General features: G+C 38.8%; 1 protein-coding gene across 5 annotated transcripts in view; it reads left to right on the forward strand.

The window, feature by feature from the left end:
- The first annotated feature begins 4,036 nt into the window (after nt 1-4,036).
- VPS13B (vacuolar protein sorting 13 homolog B) overlaps nt 4,037-21,814 on the forward strand; it is a 457,128-nt gene continuing 439,350 nt past the window's right edge. For all 5 annotated transcript variants that reach the window (XM_061995669.1, XM_061995671.1, XM_061995673.1 and 2 more), the window contains exons 1-3: nt 4,037-4,202; nt 4,888-5,065; nt 11,157-11,300. In XM_061995669.1, the coding sequence (XP_061851653.1) occupies nt 4,919-5,065; nt 11,157-11,300 (291 nt within the window). In that variant the 5' untranslated portion in view covers nt 4,037-4,202; nt 4,888-4,918. The remainder of the gene's footprint in view (nt 4,203-4,887; nt 5,066-11,156; nt 11,301-21,814) is intronic.

The raw sequence follows: 21,814 nt of genomic DNA on the forward strand, positions 1-21,814 counted from the left end.
TGCTCTGGCAGAGGGGTTGGACTAGATGATCTTTTGAGGTCCCTTCCAACCACTAAGATTCTGTGGTAACGTACATTCATAGAATGTACGTTAAAAGAACTTATGCAAGCGGACTACATTTTAAAACACTAGTTATTATAGATAAATCCTTATATTTGAGTGCACCATTGCTGTCTGGACCAGACTCTTTCCAACCCAGCCCTTCTGAAGAGGGGATTCATTGGGCATTTGCCCCGTTAACTCTGAGTGAGCATTCACGGGCAGAAGAAACACTGGGGGAAACTGGTGAAGCCCCTGAGCTGGGTTAGCACTTTAATCTCCACAAATGTGCTTTGCTTCCCAGTGCCCTGAGCATTCAGTCCCACAAGCTGCTATGGGGATTTAAATTTATCAGAGATTTAGAACGTGTCGGGAAAAGTGATTTCTTAAAAGGCCAGATGAGGCAGCAATGAGTTGAGATTACATATCAAAGGCTACTTGCTTCCAGAATGTCACAACCTTAATTCGTATTACTATTTTTCAGTTTTACTTAGTGTGAACTTAACTGTTTGAATAGACTCTTGCTTATAACCAAGTTACAAATTCTAAATTTATTTACATTTCTTTGAACACTGATTTCCCATTTTAGAGGTGCCATTTTAGAGGTTCAGTTTATTTTCCTTAACACTTGAAAAAAATATTACTACTGCAATCCCACAGCTGAAAGATTTTTCAGTATGATTTTCAGGAAAAATTTAGGGAACAGATGAACAAAGAAAGATTATAATAGACAATCATTTGTATCTTTAAATCTAGAACATACCTAACATTTTGGTTACAATGTGAACCTATGTGTAAATTTTTTAAAAAGACTTGGTTTTATTTTTTCAAAGTATTGAAACTGTGTGCATTTTGGTGATCTTGAAAATAATCCCACAGTAATTAAAGTGGCATGGCCATTTTTGTTTCCTAATTTTTGATGGTAATATATGATTTAATAATTAGATTACGTGACATCTCTAATGAGCTACTTAATTCTAACAGCGAAACAGACTGATTTATATTTTATTTTATATTGCTTGCTTTTGTTGATGTCTTTTTTAAATGTCTGAAAAGTATTAAAAGATGTGTAATTTTAGTCAGTTTAGTCATGAGCTCAGGAAATTCCTGGTAAAAAGAGAGCGCAAATCTGGATAGAGTAAAGGCTCCTGGGACCAACTGCCCAGATCCATGGTGTTGGAGGCACTGGAGCAGGACAGGCAGAACTGTAGCAAGACAAGCATGGGCAGCAGTTTGCCCAGTAAATGAATCCAGTTAAATTATCCAATGTTAGTTAACAGATATTGTGAAGGAGAAGGTTAAAGGATTGAAATTAATTTTTTTCTAGTGAAAAAGGAGTTCCTTATAGGCTGTCTGTCACCTCTCATTGCCAGTAACCTCGGATTCTCTCCTGTCCTGCAAACAGCCTGGGCCAGACATTAAAAAAGCTACTCGAATGACCAATTTCCTTGGTTTTCCCTTTGACAGCAGCCTTTTTAAAGAACTCTGTTTTTCCCCTCCACTCTGCACTTCAGTGATTACTCTTCTGTTGCAGAAAATGTCAAATCACCCATGGCAGCAATGACATTGAAGCCCACTGACAGTCTCTTTTATCAAGACAGAGTTCCCTACAGATAGATACATTTCTCAAGGACTTCCTTGAAGAACTGTACTCTTTTCACTTCTGGCCAAATATTACACAATCATATATGCCCCTTACCAGTCTCCAGGTTAAACTGTATCTACTTTTATTAGCTTTTAAGAGATTTAGTGTTGCTCAAGTTATATAAATGAACAAGATGTGCATACCACTAGATCTGCACTTTTTGGTTACACCTATTGTGCATGTTTGCTGAAATATTGTTCAATATATATTGCTGAAATAGTAAGTTGGACTAGCTCAGGCAGTTGACGTTTCCAGCAGACATGCCCTTGTTTCTTTACTTCACTACTCCACGCCACCTACCTGTTACCTGCAAATTCCTCCTGTACTCGGTTGGCTCTCACCCCTTTGTATGTCAGGGACCTCTCCAGCTGTTTTTGTTTCATGCCACCCATTTCCTTTTTGTCAAACACTGATTGCCCCGTGATCCTCTCCTCACATTTTTTTTTCTTCTGTAGAAAATAAATTATTCAGGGCGTCAACATATTTGAACTGGAACTGAGATGGAGGTAGTTATAATGAAATGCTAATAACTGCCAGGAAAATTACAGAGTTGTTCTAAGCTGCTAGGTCTGCCAAGCAGCTGCCAGGAGCACTACACGTCCCCCCTACTTCTCCTCTAGTTTACTGATTTTTACCAAAATAGGGCATCAGTTTTGAAAGTCCAAACTTTCAGAAAACATTCCAACATTGATTGCATGTGTACTTCGAAAGTAATCACATAACAGACAAAGAAACAGAAGAATGTTTTCCTGTTGAAATGAGGACTTTTGATGAATGCTTAGGGTGTGCTTCAACATTACACTTATCTGTTGGCACATCCCTCTGTTGTGTCAAGGCAACTCTACAGGGACACAGTGCTATGAACCAAGTTGCTTCCATTAACATAGATTATTTCACTGAGCTGGCTTGCAGTCCAGACTCCCAAATGGTTTTACCAGTAACATTCACCACTCCCACAACATTAGCAGATGGACAAAAACAGGTTGTTATTGCGTAAAACTAGTCAAGAACATTAGCACTATAAGTCAGAAGCACATTTTTAATTAAAGACCACTGATACTGTTAAAAACGTTTCTGACCCTCAATCTGCCTGCTGACAACTTCTTAGCCACAGGTTACTGGTCACAGCTGCTGAAGAATGGTCAAATATACACACAAGTATGAGCTGTGGGAATGGTGACTATTGAAAGAAAAAAAGCAGTCCAAGCTCCTTCAACTCTGTGAGGTGAATACTATCTGTGATTCAGGAGCACATGGGCACAGCAAGTGAGGTGATGGTGTATGTAAAATGAGGGTAGCTCATGGTTAACTCAGCATGTGTGTACCAGAGGCAGAACAGACATCATGAGCTGGAGCTTTTGGACCTTGATTAGCTCAGCCAGATTTCAACAAACGTACTGCAACAGGAGACAGACTCCTACCCAAGTGCTCACTGCTTGGGCCTCACTTCACACAAACCTACCTCACGTGCCATATATCGCTTTTCTGTTTTCAGCCATGCAGCTACACTGTGCAAATTAAACACACACAACTTCAAATTTCCTGGAGTGTGTAACTCAACAGATATATCCCAGGCTTTAAAACTCAAATCAGAGGCTTTGTAAAAGGTGATCATTATCTACATCAAAGCCATGCCCAAAGGCACTGCCTACTTTGAAAAAGATTTGTCCAAGCTCTTTTCCAGATGATCCACATGCCAACTGTGTGAGGACTCCATTATATCACGTCTTCCCAGGGCATTTGCTTGTTGCCAGAAGCAACCCCAAAAAAGACTTGAGGCTGTTGGGAAGCGCTTTTGTCTGTGATCAACATCTTGAGGGAGGCTCTGGGCACACAGAAAATTGAAGGCATTTCAGAGTAACCTTCTTCTCACATTTGAAATGCTGAAATTCGGAACCTAAGCAGGACTTTACTCAAAAGGAACCAGCAAACGTCCCTCTTTACCAAACACGGTGCAAACAACCAACACAGTGGCCGTCACTGGGAGGTGACCCAAACCGTCACTCAGAACGTGAATCAAAATTTGGAGCTGGCGTCGGCCGGAGCCACACAGCCACCGGTGACACATGCAGGGGATGCCTGGTGCGCCGGGTGAGAGCTCCGTTACCCTCCGTTACCACCGCCCCCGCGCCGGCCGCCGTGTGCTCCAGCCTCCGCTCCGCTCCCACTCACACGCGCCCGCTGCGCGCCGCCGCCTCCCGGCCCCTCCCACCCCCGCTGACGGACACCCGCCCCGCCCCGGCCCGGCCCGGCCCCGCCCCGCGCTGCCCGTCACCTCCTGGCAGAGCGCGTGACCTCCGCCGGCTTCAAGGCCGACTTCCGGCCCCGCCTCGGTCCTGCCCGTCAAACAGTCCCGACGGAGGCCCAAGCGAGCCGGCGGACGTTGGAGGAGAGCACACGCGGCGCAGAACCCGGAAGCGGCCCGCGGCCGAGCTGGAGCGGCGGGAGGTGCCTGCGCAGGGCTCCCGCGGCCCGCCCGGACCGGGGCACGGAGCCTCCGAGGTGTTCGGAGGAGCAGGTAAAGGCGTCCTGAGAGGGAGCTGAGGCTGTGGGATGGAGATGTGAGGGATGTCCCGAAGGCACGGGCGGGGGATTCCCGATTTGATGGCGAGAAAGGGTCTCCTCAGGACCAAAGGGAGGGCGAGGGTGCTGGAAGGGGTGGGAGATGGGAGGGGAGTGGTGGCACGCGTTAGTGGAGCTTTAGCTTTGCTTATGAAGGGTGTAGGGTTTCCTCAGAGGTAAGAGTGGCACGAAGCTGGCGTTTCTGACGTGTACGTGGTACTCGAGATGTTGGATTAGTGAGGTGTTATTTAAGGGGGTGTTTTCGTATGGACTTTCATTAGTTGAAACCGACAAGGTTTTGGTCCTTTAAACTTCACATGAAAGCATCTTCGACTGCATGACCTCTCATTTTTGTTTTATTTGAGTTGGTGTTTCTTTTGATAGTAAGCAAGCCAGTTCCTGTATATACGTGTATGTGATCTGGAAATTTACAAATGTAAACAGATGTACTTTCCTCTTTGTAAATATTTAATCCTTTATATGTAAATATTTTTGTGTCTCTACATACAGAGGTACATATTTACAAAGTAGAACTTGAAGTGTAATTTTTCATTCATCCAAACAATGTGACTGTTGCTTTATTGAAAATTAGGCTGTCAGATTTATAAATAATATCTTACTGTCTTGTCTTTTTTTCCTAGTGCTTGAGCTGTGATACCAAAATCTTCCAGAATGCTGGAGTCCTATGTAACTCCTATTTTGATGAGTTATGTGAATCGCTACATAAAGAACCTGAAGCCCTCAGATCTACAGCTATCACTCTGGGGAGGAGATGTTGTACTTAGTAAACTTGAGTTAAAGTTGGATGTGCTTGAACAGGTATGGTGTTTACCATACTTACGGTCTTTGTCTTTAATTTAAAAGAAGTTTACTAAATAACTTAGATTGGTCTGTACAGATAAATGCTCATTTAGTACTCATTGTTTTTTTCTTCTATAAGTCCTTTTTTCCCTCCTCTGCATTTAGTTGTTCTTGTAGTAATTCCATGCTGTTTGTTTAGTAATGAATGATATTTCTTTCCATATTCTGTAAGCTACAGGTTGTGAAGAGAAAGGCTTTTTTGTGGACATGTTTCTTCTTTCAGTAACCATTGTTTTACAGTACAAACACTAAGTTGCTTTTCCAGTCATATTTACTCGTTGTGTGTAGTTACTGATTCAAAATGTCACAAAGTAGGATCCCTTTTAAATTATGTATATTAAACACAGATTTGTGTTGTTCTGATGGCTTTATGACTCCATTTTTCATCATTCCAGTTGTATCTAAACTTTCGAGTTAACTGATTTGTGTAGATTACATCACAGACTTTGTAAACCTTAACCTTAAAAAGACAAGCTTGACCAAATAAAAGACTTGATAGAGAATTTGGAGCCTGCTGTCAGTGTGAACTGGTTAAGTCTTAGTGAAGGGACTCTTTCTGAGCGTGCTTATCTGAGCTGACTACTTGAGCAGTTGAGTGTGTGAGACAGATAAAGCTGTTTTCTGCTGTGTGTGATGTAGTGTGTCTTAACTAGAGTCCTGTTGTCCAACTGAAGGAGCCAAGAGAAATGCAGCAAAAAATAATGGAACACTTAGACAATATGGCCACTTATAGAATAGACAACTTTAATTTTTTTTTTTAAATAAAATAAGATGAGACAAGATAAAGCAAGAGTTATATGGATGAGACATGAAAGAATGCAATAAATCACACTCAAATTGGACATCAAGGAAAATGTTCCTCATGTTTTAATTGCCTGATGAGGAATTGGAGCAGACTGAGGATACTGCATGGTTTCTGGCAGAGGAGACCTTTTAAATGTGAAAGAAATATGTGTGGTTAATTAAGTACCTCTGATCCTGTTCTGAAAGAGGAGACAGTCTTTCAAGAGATGCTGCCTGATTTTTTTTCTTTTTTTTTCTGTGCCTCTAAAGAGCCTGTTTTGTCTTCCTTCAGGTAATTAGGGACTTCTCAAGTCTTTGAGTTCCTCATTTTCTTGGTACAGCTTCTTCACACAGCTGGTGTGGGTACTAGACTTCAGTTATGTAGGATGTGTTCCTTCTCTAAGTATTCAAAGCCTTCTAAAATGTATATATTATGGAATCAAAGGTTGATTGGAAAGAAATTCTGGAGGTCATCTAGTCTAACCCCATACTCTGAGCAGGGCCGTTGCCAGCATTATGTCAGGTCAGCTTGTGATATTTTTTTCTTCAGTTGTCTTTAAATCTTCTGTCTTGGTTGTGAGAACCTCCTCATTGGATAATCTGTTTGAGCACTACACCATGTAGAGAGCAAGCTTGTCCTAGTAGCAGATGACTTGGGATGGATGTATCAAGTTTGCTGTATTACCCGGCTCTATTAGGATTTTCCTGATGTCATTCATGTTGATCCCTTTCAAATAGTTGCAGTTTTCTGGTAGATGATCCCCGACTTCACCTTTGTTTGCCTGTGTATCTTCCGGGTACGTAAATACCCAGCACAATCTGTTAACGTAGAGGCAATCTGCTCTTGTAGAGGCAAATGTTGCCATATATACCTGTGCTCATGTCTTAGCAGTTTGAGGGGAGATGTGAATACAGGAAATTTAACTCACATTCTTTTTTTATGTTATTTGACGGTGTGTTTGTGAAGTGTAGTCATCTTAATTTGGGTTTTACCATTCTTTGGAGCTTGCCTGAACCCTCAGACTGTGTTTAGAGTGTCTTTCTCTTTTTTTTTTTTTTTTTTCCTGTAGAAGAGATGCTGCTTTATGCCTATTCAGCAAAACTCTTTGAGTGGGTAATAAGTGGTGATACAACATCCCCAAGCCTTTGCAGCTGGAAGGGAGTTAAAAGCTTCTAAAAATTACCAGTATATGTTTTATTTGGATTTTCTACCTGGGTAGATTCATAATATCTTAAGTTAATCACTTGACCTGTTCTGCTCTTCTAACATCCTTTCTGTCCTGGGCGGTCAAGTTCTATCATAGTGTGGACTTTTTGTATCTGAAAGAATTTAGAAAGCAAGAAGTATGAAAAATAGTCATGTACTTAATAATAGTCTTAAGGTGATGAGGGCATGAAAATATCCTTGCTGTAAGTGTCTGTTATGTGCCATTGAGTTACTTGTGAAATACAGCCTTCAATGCAAAGAAAAGGTATTTGGGTTAATATTGACATGGAGGAGGCAGCACTTGCCTGTCACCTTAAAGTTTGGGAGAGTCTTGTATTTTAGAGCAAAGAGGGATTATAATCACCTAGTCTGCAGTCTTGCATGATGCGAGTCAGTTATTTGTCAAGCCCGGGGGTTTGTTTTCAGCCATATCATCATTTTTTGAAGGATTTTAAGATTTATATTTGTCATATAATGCAAAGTCAAATCAGTCAGAAGTACAGAAGGTATATTAAGAATTTAATGCAATACTTAATAAAAGGGGAAAGTTGCACAGGAAAGAAGGAGGAATAAAAATGTCCTTTGTTATATTGTATTAAGAGCAAGATACTAAATTTGTCACACATTTTTTTTGCTTTGTCTACTGAAACAGCACAACAAAGATTTCTCTGCATTGCTTTAAGGAAACTTGCTGTGCAATTAGGATAACGTTAGACAATTTTTTTCTTTAAATCTCTTTGAAAAAGAACTGTATCTTTGCAATATGTTGTGCATTTAGTTGTATCACTTTATTTTTGGAAAGTATGCTTCTGTTTCTTTCAATATCTTACAGTTAAGGAGACAAACATGAGAATGTGTTTAAATCTATCCAGCAAATGTGGAAAAAGATCTGTTCTAGAATGCCTTTTGATGTAAACTCACAACTTACCCTTGTGAACACTAGTCAGAATCTAAATAGACATTGTGGGATTCATGAGTGACATAAAAAAATATGTATCTGCAAGTCTCAAAAGGGAATTTATTTCTGTTACTGCTAATAGTGATAGTTTGCTGTCTCGATACATTGAAACTTAAGAATCAGTGCTTTTATGAATCTTTAGATCTGTGACCCCCCCCCCTCCCCCAAAGCTATGGGATGTAGGATACTGTTTGTATGATCAGTGTAGCTGAACTGTCCAAAACTTGCTTTTCAGTGACTTAACTGAAACTGTCTAGATTAAAGCTTTATTTGTGTTGATTGTAAGCCCAAGGGTGAATGTTTGAGAGGCTTTTAGCTGAAATACATCAGTATATTAGTGAGTGAAATGAAGAAAACCCACTTTGTAAAAACAAATAAACAATTTTCTTCAAACTGTTTTGATGAGGAAGTCTGTAACTGTCATCTTTTGAAATGGGGAGTTCAAATTAGATGTGACTTTCCTTGATATGAGATGGGTGTGGGTTTTTTTAAAAACTTCAGTAGTGAAATTTACAAATTGAAAGCTGTACTTTGCAAAAAAACAAAACAAGAGAGCTACAACTTTGTGTATTTGTATTCCTTGAAGATTTTGTTAGCTGTGAATACTTATCTGCTCTTAAGTCTTAGATGCAAGGTGAACTTCATAGTAGGAGTAGAAATGGTGAGGAAGTATCAGCTGCCTAATGGAGAGAGTGTTTCTTACAATCGCTCCTATTAGCAGCTGTTGTCACTGTTTTGGTGACACACATTTATGCATCAGAAGAGCTGACTTCCCTTTTGGTTAACGAACCAGAGGCTGTCTCAGGATGGTAATCTATCACAGTTGCAATACTGGTTATTTCAACTCTGAACTTTTGATGCAATGACTACTTTGAAAAATCAACAATTTTAGCAGGCTTTCAAAATGTCACTAAGATTTGATTGTAGTTTCAAGATGCCAGGCAAATAACGATGTTACCTTCAGAGGAATATTCTATAGGTACATTTTGTAATATGTCAGGTACTAAAATTTGTCCTCAAATTTTATTAACGTAGAAATTCTACACAGTAGGGATAGGTCTAGAGTCAAGCAGTGCAGGAGAACAGGCTTCTAGATACCTGTGTGAAATTCCCTATCACTTGCTTGACCTCAGGGTTTCATGAACCTTCTTTATTTAGCTTCTATGCATTCATATGAGTACTGAGTTGAAGCGTATAAGTACTTAAACTGAGCCAAAGTGGAATGATGCTTAAGCCTTGGGTTGTCCAGTTTTGCCAGGGAAGTTCTGAAGTCTGGATGAAAGGTTTGTCTCTCTGAGTTTATTAATAAATTCAGCAATGCGAGCTGACAGTAGACTTAACATGAATCAGCAATGTGCATGGGTGGCCAAGAAGGCAACCCACCTTTTGGGGTGCATCAAACAGAGCAGAAACAGCTGGTCCAAAGAGGGAATTATCCTGCTCAGTGTCAGTACAGTGTCACCTTGAGCAGTGTGTGCAGTCTGAGCCCCACAGTTCAAGAAGGATGTGAAGGTTCTTGAATGTATCCAGAGGAGGGCAACAGTTGGTGAAAGGGCTGGAAGGAATGTCCTATGAGGAGTGGCTGAGGACTTTGGACTTGTTTACTTTGGAGAAAAGGAGGCTGAGGGGTAACCTTATTGCTCTATACAGCTTTCTGAGGAGAAGTAGAGAAGGAGGTGCTGAGCTCTTTTCCCCGATATCCATGGACAGGATTAATTGAAATTATTCAAAGCAGTGTGAGGGTAGGTTTAGACAGAACATTGGGAAGCATTTCTTTACTGAGAGGATGATCAAATACTGGAACTGGCTTCCCAGAGAGGTGGTTGATGCCCCAAGCCTGTTGATGTTTAAGAGACATTTGGGCAATGCCTTTAACAACATGCTTTAACTTTTGGTCAGACTTGAATTGGTCAGGCAGGACTAGGTGTTTATGTACATCTATTCCAACTGAAAATATTCTAATGGCTAAAACTATCACCCAGCATCTAGGAGACTTAGATTCACTTCTTTCTCAAGGTGAGAAGATTAACACCTGTAGTTCCCAGCATCTAAGATGGAGACACTGACAAGTAATAAGCAACTCCAAGTGAAGACATCCATTGTTTGTTTGTTTTTTTTTTCTTCCCCCCCATTAAAACTTCAAACATTGATAGCAAAAAATGTAAGGACAGAAGATGAAAAAGGTAAGAAGATATATCATCATTGAAGCCTCATCATTAGAATAGTTAGTATTGAGGATGCTGACTTAAAATTCTGATGTTAATATCAAATATTGTTTCTTTGTTTTGCGCTAAGCAATTACTTTCATTATTCTAAATCTCGATTTCTAATCCTGGGACTACATCTCTAGCCTGCCATCTGACAAGCATTAAGCTCATGCTTCCCAGGAGAACACCTCAAGCTACTGGGGAAATGTCAACACTTTATATCCAAAGAATTTGTCTAAACCTTGTCACCTTGCTTTCTGCTGACCTGCTGCACACAATAGCTGTCTCACTGTTAGGAGTTCTAGACTGACTTGCAGCAGTTTTCAAATGCATGTTAGACCCTCATGAGGAGCTGTCTGGTTTTGATAAGGAGGAATTTAGTAATTTTGTATTTACTGAGCAGTTTGCTCTGAATGAGGCAACAATGGGCCATTCTCAAGGGCACTGAGTTCTTACTACTCGAAGCAGTAAAATATTTTTTAATAAATTACCTTGCTGTGGCTTTGTCAATGTTTGTTTAATTACAAATTCATGTTCTTGACAATAATAGAGGTTACGTATCACTTGAAGTATTTACTCTCACCTGGTTTGTTTCTACTTGTCCATTGAATAGTGACACATTTTGCAGTAGCTTCATGTGGAAGAGAAAGGTTTAAACTGTTTTATTTTGAAGTACATGATAATCCAAATGTCTCCTTTGAACAGACTATTTGTCATATAAGTGTGGAAGCGATTGTAAAGCTAGTTGCCAAGCCCCAGAGCACGCTGCTAATTTGGGGAGTGAGAATAAATTTTGACTTGTGTTTTGTGCTAGAACCATACTATTTGAAGTTACAAATGTGTCTTGTTTTGGTGTGTTTCAGTAGCTAATTCACCATTCTTTGTTATTGTTAGGAGCTGAAGCTACCATTTACTTTTTTAAGTGGGCATATTCATGAACTTCGAATTCATGTGCCATGGACAAAGTTGGGATCAGAACCAGTTGTCATCACTATCAATACAATGGAATGCATATTGAAATTAAAGGATGGAGCTCAGGTAAGAAATGTACTGAGTGTTTTTCTAACATTGTAAGGTTGATGAGAATAATAGTTTCTACAGGTCACTTTCTTTAAAGCCATCTGAAGAATCAGACTCATGAAGCTGTGGTCCCTGTTGTTTTGAGGCTAATATTGTTACTCTCCTTATGGCTAATATCTTCCTTTATGCTTATTTTTATTTCTTGATCAGCTGTTGATATGATCTTGCAGATGTAAAAGTGGGTTAATAGTGTTCTGCCAGAATTTTCCTATGACTAGACAAGAAATGGATTTCCAAAGCAATCTATCATCTTGTGTGCTTCTAGCTTCTGCCTCTCGAAGTAGTGCTGGTTGCTTGAGACAGCCATGTGTAGCACCACTAAGCACTGGGCATTTTTCAAGAGATGTGTTGTTATTATTGAAGGAGTGCTTCAAGGATTCTGAAGTGTAATTCTTTTTCCCTTTTACAAGTTATAGTACTTGCTTGAGTGTACTTGGAAGACTTCTTACATGTATAGATCTCAAAGGACTTTTTGTGTAGTTGCTCAAAATAATTTGTCCGTGATGCTGTTACATAGGCTCAGGAAATATTTTCTTCTGACATAATGAAGCTGAAATATGCAGTGGCTTGATTTTTGTTATGTGTACATTAACACACCCAAGTGCTTTTTGTTAACTAACTTTTTTTTTTGGGTAGTGTATGTGGTGTGTGAGGGGTTATTTTTATTTTTAAAGCTTTGTTCACATTTCATTTTCAACACAGAGTTCTACACTTATATAAAAGATTATGCAAAAGAAAATTGAAAACCTCTCAAGTGCCTGGTAGGGTGCTTTATGAGTTGTTAACATTTAATATCAATAATTAGGTAGGTCAGTGAGAACATAAAAAAACACTTTTCCTTTATGTTGGTGTTTTTTGTAATATTCTTACAGATCCAGAGCTAAAGGCTATGGTTGGATCTCTAGTCCTAGGTATGCCTCACACAAAGCACATGCTTATATTCTGTAGTTACACTTAATCTATGTACATGTGCATAAACACACATGTACTTGCACCAACAGCCAAATGCTAAGTACTTTTCTAATGTTAAGGTAAGATTTTGAGGCCAGATGTTCCATGAGAAATGTGGCTTAGAAGCAGCAAATTGCAGCTAATTACAGAAGTTGCATAAAAAGATTTCTAGCCCATGACTTTTTGCAACCCAGAACTAGTATCTGATATTGCACCATGCAGATGGCTACTGCTGGAATGATCAGATTTCCTGCCTGCGTGGTATTTGAAACTTTTAAATTTTGTGGTGCATACAGCAAAAGGTCAAGTGTCATGAATGTAAAGCACTCTCAAAACAAGTATTTGTTACAGATGTTTAAGATTCAGAGGCAAGAAAGGATTTTTGAAAATTGCAACTGACATTTGAACAAATTATTCAGTGGTATGTACACTCAAGAGTGTAAAACTTGGATCTATGCCACAGAAGGATTATCTTTGACTTACAAGAATGCAAATGAAAACACTGTTATGCTGTGTTCTGAAGATATGGTTTAAAAAGTTGACAGCTTGAATTTTCTTTCTTTAAATTACTCTTCAAGAGTACTTTATAAAAATAAAGTCTTTTGACAAAGTCTTTTGTTGTAACTTCCAGTGTGACAGTATACTTAAAGATTTTTATGACTATTGTTTTTAGCTATCGGTGAATAACAAACCTGAAAGAAATAGTATATTTCCACCAAAAAATGGTAGTAAAATGAACTTTCAGTTTAGTTCCAATTAGTTCCTACTGGAGCAATTCTGCCAAGAACTTTCTCAATGGAGAGCATAATTAGCAAGAGAGTTTAGTTCTTGAAAATTTATTGGCTCAGTTCTGCATTTACTTCCTCAGGTGAAACCTCTTAATAAGCACATCTGTAACTTCACCTGAGTGAAAAGTTTCTGACCTCAGCTTAGTGTGATGTATATTCTTTGGAAAGGTTTGGGGTTTTTTTCCTCTCTTTATGCAATTGCAGCATATCTTCAGCTGAGATAAAAGTAGGCAGTAATAGCTCAACTTCTAGTTTTATGCTAACCATAGAATCTCAAGGGATGGAAGGGACCTCAAAAGATCATGTAGTCCAGCCAGAGCAGGACTACCTGGAGTAGGTCACGGGAACTTATCCAGGTGGGTTTTGAATGTCTCCAGAGAAGAAGACTCCACAACCCATCTGGGCAGCCTGTTCCAGTGCTCCCTCACCCTCACACTGAAGAAGTTTTTCCTTATGTTTCTTTGGAACCTCTGATGTCCCAGCTTGTACCCATTGCCCCTTGTCCTATCATTGGACATCAATAACAGCCTGACTCCATCCTTCTGACACTTGCCTTTTATATATCTGTCTTTTTCTAAGTAGAAATGTTGTATAAGTGTTAAATTTACCCAGTGATATGCAAAATTCAGAGTGTAGAATTAGGGTATTTTTAGCAGATTTTGAAGTTTGAGCATTTTGAAGGTCATTGCTTTTCCCCTCTGTTTTTTTTTTTTTGTGCTGCTCTTCCTTGCCTTCTCTACAGGTGACACTACTACTTGTAAAACCAGGATGTTAAATATGGTAAATATGGCTATTTTTTGAGAAAGTGAAACTTAAGTGCATCAAAAACTGAACTTTGCAGTGATTAAAGTAGTGTTGTGTTGAACATGCTTTATGTGTGCTCTTTTGGTTATGAATAGGGTTAATGTCAGTAATTGGAGTAGAAATTGTGTGAGCTGTTTCACATAGCTTTTTGATATCTGTCAAATTAAGGCAACTGTGTCTACTTGTTGGTCCTGAATGTAATCTTCTGCAGCATTGGGTCTGAAGTATGACCATGTTTGGATTTTCTACCCAAATTTTTTTGAAGTGCTTTGAAATTCTTTGCTCATTTCACTTCCCCACCTGCATGCCACAGTACCTCTGTGCCCAAACCAGAAGCTTTAAATTCAGCCTGTATTTGTTTCCTTCACCTTCCTGACATTGTAACTTATAAACAAGATTGGTCTTGTGATTGTTCAACCTTGAATTCTATGTTTTTTAGTCTTGATAATGATGCAAATGAGGAGATTCAAGGAAAAATGTATTATCTGTGGTACTGCTTCACTCTTGGGTCCTAGTCTTTAAACAGGGCACAGTGCATCAGAAATATGCTGATGTGTATGAAGTTGAAAACCCTCTCTACCCCAAGGATAAGTGATTGTGGAATCAAGGAAGACTGTTGGATACAAGACTGTTAGATACAGGGGCCCAAAGAAACCAAGTAGTTTGTATCCACAGAGACAGTTAAGCACTGTTCCTTTTATGGAGCATTATGAAGAAGGTTTTGAAGGAATATAATAACTTTGTGGAAACAGTGGTGAACTGCCCAGGGAGGGTATGGAGTCTCCTTCCTTGGAGGTCTTCAAGACCCACCTGCACGCGTTCCTGTGAGACCTGATCTAGGTGAACCTGCGTTAGCAGGGGGATTGGACTAGATCAATGCCCTGTGCAATTTCAACTGAATATAGAGTTGTGAACTGGCTTCATTTTCAAAACTGAGCTGGCTGGGAAATAACATGGTGAGAATTCAAAATTTAGAACTAAATTAGCAAATGTTCATGAAGATGTTAATATATTTTTTCCTAATACTGTCATTGTTTATGGAAAATAATTATTTTCAGGAACTGAAAATAATTGAAGCGTTCTGAGCTTGTTGCACACGAGCTACTGTTTCTGAAAACAAGAGTTTGTGAGACTTTTCCTGGAAGTGATTAGAAGTAGAGATTTGTTGGTCTAGAAGCTGAAACCATATTGAGAGTATGTCCTGGCTGAAGCGTTTAACCATATCTTGTCTGTGGAAGCTTGATATTGTTGAGAATAATTGTTATCAAATAGGGCACAAGTTAATGGTCATTTTAATCCATTTTTCTGTCTCTCCCCTCTTCCTCTGTTATTTTTCTTTACATAACTTTTTCTGAAATTGATTCTGGTATTTAATTGTAACTTGCCACTAGGGAAAAAAAAAAAAAGAAATTAAGTTACGTATGCCAACAGCCAGTGGAACTCTTGAGCCTCAAATATCTACATTTCTCTTTAGTGATGCACATGAAAACTTATAAACCTATGCCAAATGCAGTGTCAGCAAAATCTGTTATTTTTTTAAACCAAAAGTAAATGCATCTTTCCTGCATGGATAATCATGTTTCTGTGCTTATCTCTGTATGAGTTCTGTCCTGCAATACAATTTCACTTTAGTGAGATGCCTCTCATACATTTGATACCTAACAACAATAGGGGACTTATGTATGAATGTTATTCCCTTTTGACCTGTGAAGTAGTTAAAAAGCTGACAGGTCAGTAGTGTTGCCCAAATGGAGGGGAAGGGTTTTTACCTTGCGGGAAGTTGATGTTGCTGCTTCTACTCATTTAAAACTGAAGTTTTTTATTTCCCTCTTTGTTGCTTTAGATTTCTTTGCTTGGGAGATCATGGTATTACTTGACAAGTGAGGAAATAGCAAACCTTCTTACCTGTCGTGCTGCACTGATACAGAAAGCTGGTTCTTTATACGTGCATGTGTGTATGTATGTATCTATGCATATTAAAGACAGCTTCCTATCTGGCTGTTTTTCATTTCATTGCTTTTTGGTAAGGAGGAAACAGTGGGACAGGAAATTAAACTAGTATGTGGTACATAAGTAAAAGTTGCTTTACATAGTCATAATGTCACTGTTACTTCGCTTTTTAATAAGACAGCGACTGCACTGAAGAACTGTTTTCATAGAATCACAGAATGGTAGGGGTTGGAAGGGACTGCTAGAGATCATCCAATCCAACCCCCTTGCTAAAGCAGGCTCACCTTGATCAAGTCACACATGAACGCATCCAGGCATGTTTTGAAGCTTCCAGAGAAGGAGATTCCACACCTCTCTGGGTTTCTGACACTTTTATGGAAGGACAACTGAATGGTAGTCAATGGATATTTAACTTATTTCCATCCTTCCCTCAAACAAATCAAACTAACTTTTTCTTCTGGAGTTCTTTTATGGACCATCTTCACATATTCTGTAATCACTAGCAAGCTGCAGACCTGGGAGTGAGTAGTTACAAAGTCCAGCTGTATTCCAGAAAGTTTACATTAAGATTGTGAATGTTATGGTTGTTATAGGTAAATCAGCTGAATTTGCTGGGTGGAGAGAGCAAAGGGGAAGAGGATACACAAGGTATTTCCAGGCTGCAAAATGAACTCGGAAACTGAATGTCAGGATGAACTCTTGGCATAGCCCTAGTTAAAAAGTTCATAGTTGAAATATAAATAATATTATCTTATACCAGCCAGAATAGTATCCAGTACTGGCTTGTTTTTTTTTTTTTTAATTTTCCTTTGAATTGACTGTACTGCTGGGGAGTTTAAGAGACTACATGTATCAAACCAGTATCATAGTGAGGAAATGGATGGCATAATAACCTAAGTATGTGAGCTAATGTAGCAATGATGATTATAGCTTAGATTTTAGAACTTCAGAGTATGTTATGGGTCTCAAATTGTGGTGAATTTGAGTACACTACAATTGCTTTTAGTGCAGCTTAATGTGGTATGTTGGTTAAAAAAAAAAAAAAGTCAACAGGTTAGTATGTAGAAAAACTCTTGATACCTCCCACTAATGCTAGTGACTTGCAGATTTCAGATTGCCTGTGGTAAATTTAAACTATTTACTGTCTCTGGGATATGTATGAGTACAAAGATTGTGTATATCTATGTATACAAGCTTTCTATGAAAATCAAGAATTCATGTTGCAGAGAACTTCATCAAACTTGTTGGTACCTCCAAAAGATCAGACGGCTGTTGATTGTTCAGGTCTTCGGAAGTTCACTCCTGACATAAGTCCCCTTGGAGATAATTTCTTGGCTCTGTATCTCATGCTGTTAGTATTTTGCACTCCAAAGACTTTTAACCTCCAAAGCCTCCATGACCTTTGACAGGTCATGCATGGTAACAAACTATTGCATTTTGAATAAGCTCAAAACTATTAATTCTACAACTTAAGAGTTGCTTCAGAGTGAGTATTTTCAATACAGTGACACATGCTTCTGAGTTTATTAGTCTTTCTGTGGTACCACCTGTCACATAGGTATGCATGAGTGTTTCACATCAAAATGAGCAGGGAAAGTAGTACATGTTGCTAAAAACTTGTGTATTAATACATAAGGGTTTTGGAAACATAAAAGCATCTTGACTGCCAACACTTAAAAACCTAATACAGATGTTGTATCTGTAACTTTATATATTGAGAGAGTACCTATGGAGACAGCTAAGAGGATGACACAAAAGCTTACCTGTTTGAGGAATTGTACTTTGGTATGGTCCTGGGCAGCTGACTAACCAAATTGATCTGTGTTAGCCAGCCAGCAGATATGTTCCTCGTTGACCTAGTCTCTTTCCTTCCTTACGATGTGGACTAAGGCACTTAGAGAGTGGAGGCTAGTTGTATGTCACTGATGGAACTGAATTTCAAACTCAAGGCCAAGTTGCATTTACTGTTGTACAGCTCAGGGTTCAAACCTGCACTAGCTGCTTTCAGAACAAGATTGTCATAGTTCTTCACTGTTTATGCTGGTGGTCAAGCTAGGAAAAGTTTTTTCCTTTATTTTTCTTTTTTACTGTGATTACTTTGGTGGATTGTGACTGGGGACAATGTCAGGGTACGTATTCTTGAGTTTTGAAAGGAATCTATCTGCACAGGAACGGAGACAAACTGTGTTGACTGCAATACTGTTGCTACAGAATGGTATTTCAGAGCAGACTGATTTATTTCAAGCTTGTAGGGAAACCCCCCAAATCTTAGTAATTTTGATACACCTAATTATTGAAAGAAACCATCCAAAATATTTGTTTTAATTCTGCAGATGGACAAGCAGATATAGGAGTTCAAACTCAGATACCACAACATTGTTGATTTTATAGTCCAGAAAATAGATTTACTAAGGCAAATGCAAATATTAACATTTAAGTGGTGTATTTCTGTTTATAAATTACAGAGAAAACTCTTTTGCTACGTAGACACAGGTGTATGAAGTAGAAAGACTGAATAATCCTTGTACCTGTACTGATTTTACTTAGCCTGTTTTTCTGACCCGTTTATAGCAAGGAGATGCAACGCCAATAGTCAGTATCTTTGTTACAAGGTATAGGGTGAAAGGATTTATATATCATTTTTGGCATAATTCCTGGAAGTCTAGGATCAGATTCTGATTCAGCTTTCCCTGGTGCAGGTCTGGAATACCTCAATTGATTTACTTTGGAGTAATTCCAGATTTGTCCCAATTCAGCTGACATCAAATCGGGACCCTACAATCCAGCTTTGTTTCATGCCATCAGGTAAAGAGTTTAGATTGGTATGGTTTAACAGAACGAGGTGAGGTAATGCATTTTAAAATATTTCCTTGGAGAGGAAGTAGTCTTTCCTCATTTGTTGCTAGATTAAAGCATAGTTAAATTTGTTGGAATGTATTATAGCTCCTCATTATAGCAAACCCAACTATTTCAGAATGGGTATGATTACAGATTTTGTAGTGGAAAAACTCAGTCATTTATCCACCTTTGGTAAAAGCATCTTAAAATTCCCAAAGACAAAAAATACTCTTAATTCTTTCATGTACAACATACTCTGAAAGTATAGTTTGTTCCTTTTGGAAAGAGTGATGTTTTCTGTGGAAGGCTGTGATTCAATTATAATTTATTAGAATTATTGAACTTAAGCAGAGAAATTCCTTGTATTCACCTATTGATTGTGACTTATCTTACAACATCTGCACTTAGAGTAGTTCCTCCTAAGTAATTTTGGTGATTCAAAAATATTTTTTCATCATTTAAAAAAATAATTTGGATAACTTGTAGTTCCTGTAGATAAGTACTGATGTAGGTTGTGTTTTATTTTGAACTGTTGTGGGCAATAATAAACTTTTAGCTAGCTGTACTTTTTCCAAAAGAATGGGGAAATGTTCAGGTTTAAATGTATACTTTCTTTTCTAAAGAAAAAACACTGTCTTACCTTTTTACCAGCTGTAGAAGCCCAGGGAAATTGTACTGTGCTGCTGGCTATAGCCAGGACCATCCAGGATCCCTCTGTTGAGAAACATGAACACCTTCTCCATGCGCCACCTCCCCCTAGCCTCACACCTTTTCTTCCTCTCCTGTTTTGCAAGTTTGTTCGTGATTCTTCCTCTGATTTGCTAAGATACTATGTCCTGAGGTCATCACCTTGGCTTACTGAGGATCCTCACTTGTTTTCCTTTACCCAGGGACCTGTCAGCTTTGAACTAGTTTGTCTACAGTGGTATCTATCAAAACACAGAGGTCTAAAGAGCCCAAAATGCTGTGAGGTGGTGTCCTTTATTTTCAATATGAGCCCTTATCTTTGCACCTATTAAGAGGATATAACAGCACAAAATTATTTTACTCTTTTATATACGTGAATTGTCCTTATGGAAGACTTTGTTGTGTAAAGAGCCATATAGTTCGGAGTTATTAATTTGCAAATAGTTTTAGTTAAGGCTGAAAATGTATTTCAGTTTAATTAGACAGTGAGGTGCCTGCATTTCTTTCCCTGCCCCTCGGCCCCTATTACCTTGTCAGCTTTATTCAACACTTCAGTTGATTGTAGATTCCCTGAAAGGAGCTAACAGCAGCAACAGTAATTAACTAGAATTAGGCACAAAGCTCATTAGTCCTGATATTTTAGAGTTGTGCTGATATTTAGGAATGACTTTTCAAAGAGTGACATGCGGTTTTCCATACAGTTCTGTGAGCTGATGAATTTATTGATGCTGCTCTGCAGCCTACCGTGGGGAGCAACTGAGTTCCAGTCCTTCAGGTTGGATGGGCTGCCCTTTGTTTTGTGTTTTTTTTTTTTTTTTTTTTTCCAGTGGAAGGAGACTGTGGGACTGTGGCTTCTGGGACACTTTCTGTAGGTGAATATCATCTGAACTGTATTGTGTGTTTGTGTAGTTCTGCTGCCCTTTGGAAGGTGTTAATACTTTATGCCCCATAGATTTTTCCATAGAAGGGCCTGATGAAGACCCGACAGAGGATGGACAAGAGCATGCTGCTGACTTCATACAATTTAAGCATCCTGTTCCTGATGGTCCACTTTAGTGAGATGACTCTATGGTGATGGGTTTGTGGGTTAAATGCATTATTCTGGCAGTAGGAAGTGGCCATCTTTCTTGGAAGCTCTTCAGCCCTTTTCCCATTTAAATGTGGGATTATTATGTGATGGGGGAGAGGCTACAAGCCTAGGTAAAATGGTCATATCTGCTCCACTGCAGTCATCTGGAGTGCAGCTGAGGCTCTTAGGAGAGGAGGCCAAAAGGAACATGCTAGATGAATTGTCCTGCTTTACTGCATGTGGTCTGTGGGCTGTAGTTTGTTCATCCTAGATATTTGCTTAAAGTCATGAAGAATATTAAGATTTTGCTGTAAAACTTTAGAAAAATACTTAACAGCATGAAAAAATCTGCTTAAGCCACAATGAACTCTAATGCTTTTTACCAGCCTTTCACAAGGAGGGAGCATCTGGTGGACAGAATAGATCTAAGTCCCAAGAGCATATGCTAGTGGTTTCATTGTCATCAAGAGACATTACATTTTCATTGATTTATTTTGTGCAATGAATAAAACTTCATTTCCTGCTCTGTTAAGGATGGTGTACTTTGCTTGACTCATATGAAAGTGAACTGTAGTTGCATCCATATAAAAGTTGAAAGCAATTGGGTGGCATGGACCTAACAGTGGACATCTTTTCTTATCTTCTTACGCCTATACAACAGTTCTTTTCATCTGAAATCCCCTAGTTGTTGATGACACTAAATTTTATGCAGTTAACTTTCCCTCATGATAACTGTATATCTAAAGGTCAAGATACTCTCATATTTTGTTCATTTGTTACATATCTAAGTATTCCTCTCATAAATGCAGCTTATAAAACTGTAGTTTATTACCTATATACTGATTGTTTAAGCACTTCTGTCCTTGGTAAAGTAAAACCAAGTGAACTGTGCATGTAGTTGTTGGAAAAGCAAGATTCATTTCTACCAATGTGTGTATAACCCAAATTAACTTACTAAAAAAAAAAGCATGCTGTAGCTGCTCAGTCATTTTCCTTTTGGCATTTCTGATGAAAGCATAATTTCTGTGAAATTATATTTTCTTTCTGGTGAAATTCCAATGTTGTTTTTAAAACCTTTCTTTCCCTTTTTTGGGAGGGGGGGACAAAAAGCAGAAATAAGATACTAACTTTGGAAGAACAGAGAATAGTATTTTCCTTCTTGTCAATGCAGGACTCTCACATTTTTGTGACTATTCAGTATTGAGTTGTATCTAATTAAACTGTTACTCTGCATGTAGCGTGTAGCTTGGATGTCTGGTTCTCCTTTCTGGGCTGTGTTTCTGACTGTTTCCTCAGAAGCATTGCTGTCCTCTTTTTCACTGAAAGGTAGGTGAGGCCCATGGCTCCAGGATGGCAGATGGGAGATGGTCATTTGGAGGAGACAG

This window comes from Colius striatus, chromosome 4 (genome assembly GCF_028858725.1).
Source record: "Colius striatus isolate bColStr4 chromosome 4, bColStr4.1.hap1, whole genome shotgun sequence".
NCBI lineage: Eukaryota > Metazoa > Chordata > Aves > Coliiformes > Coliidae > Colius > Colius striatus.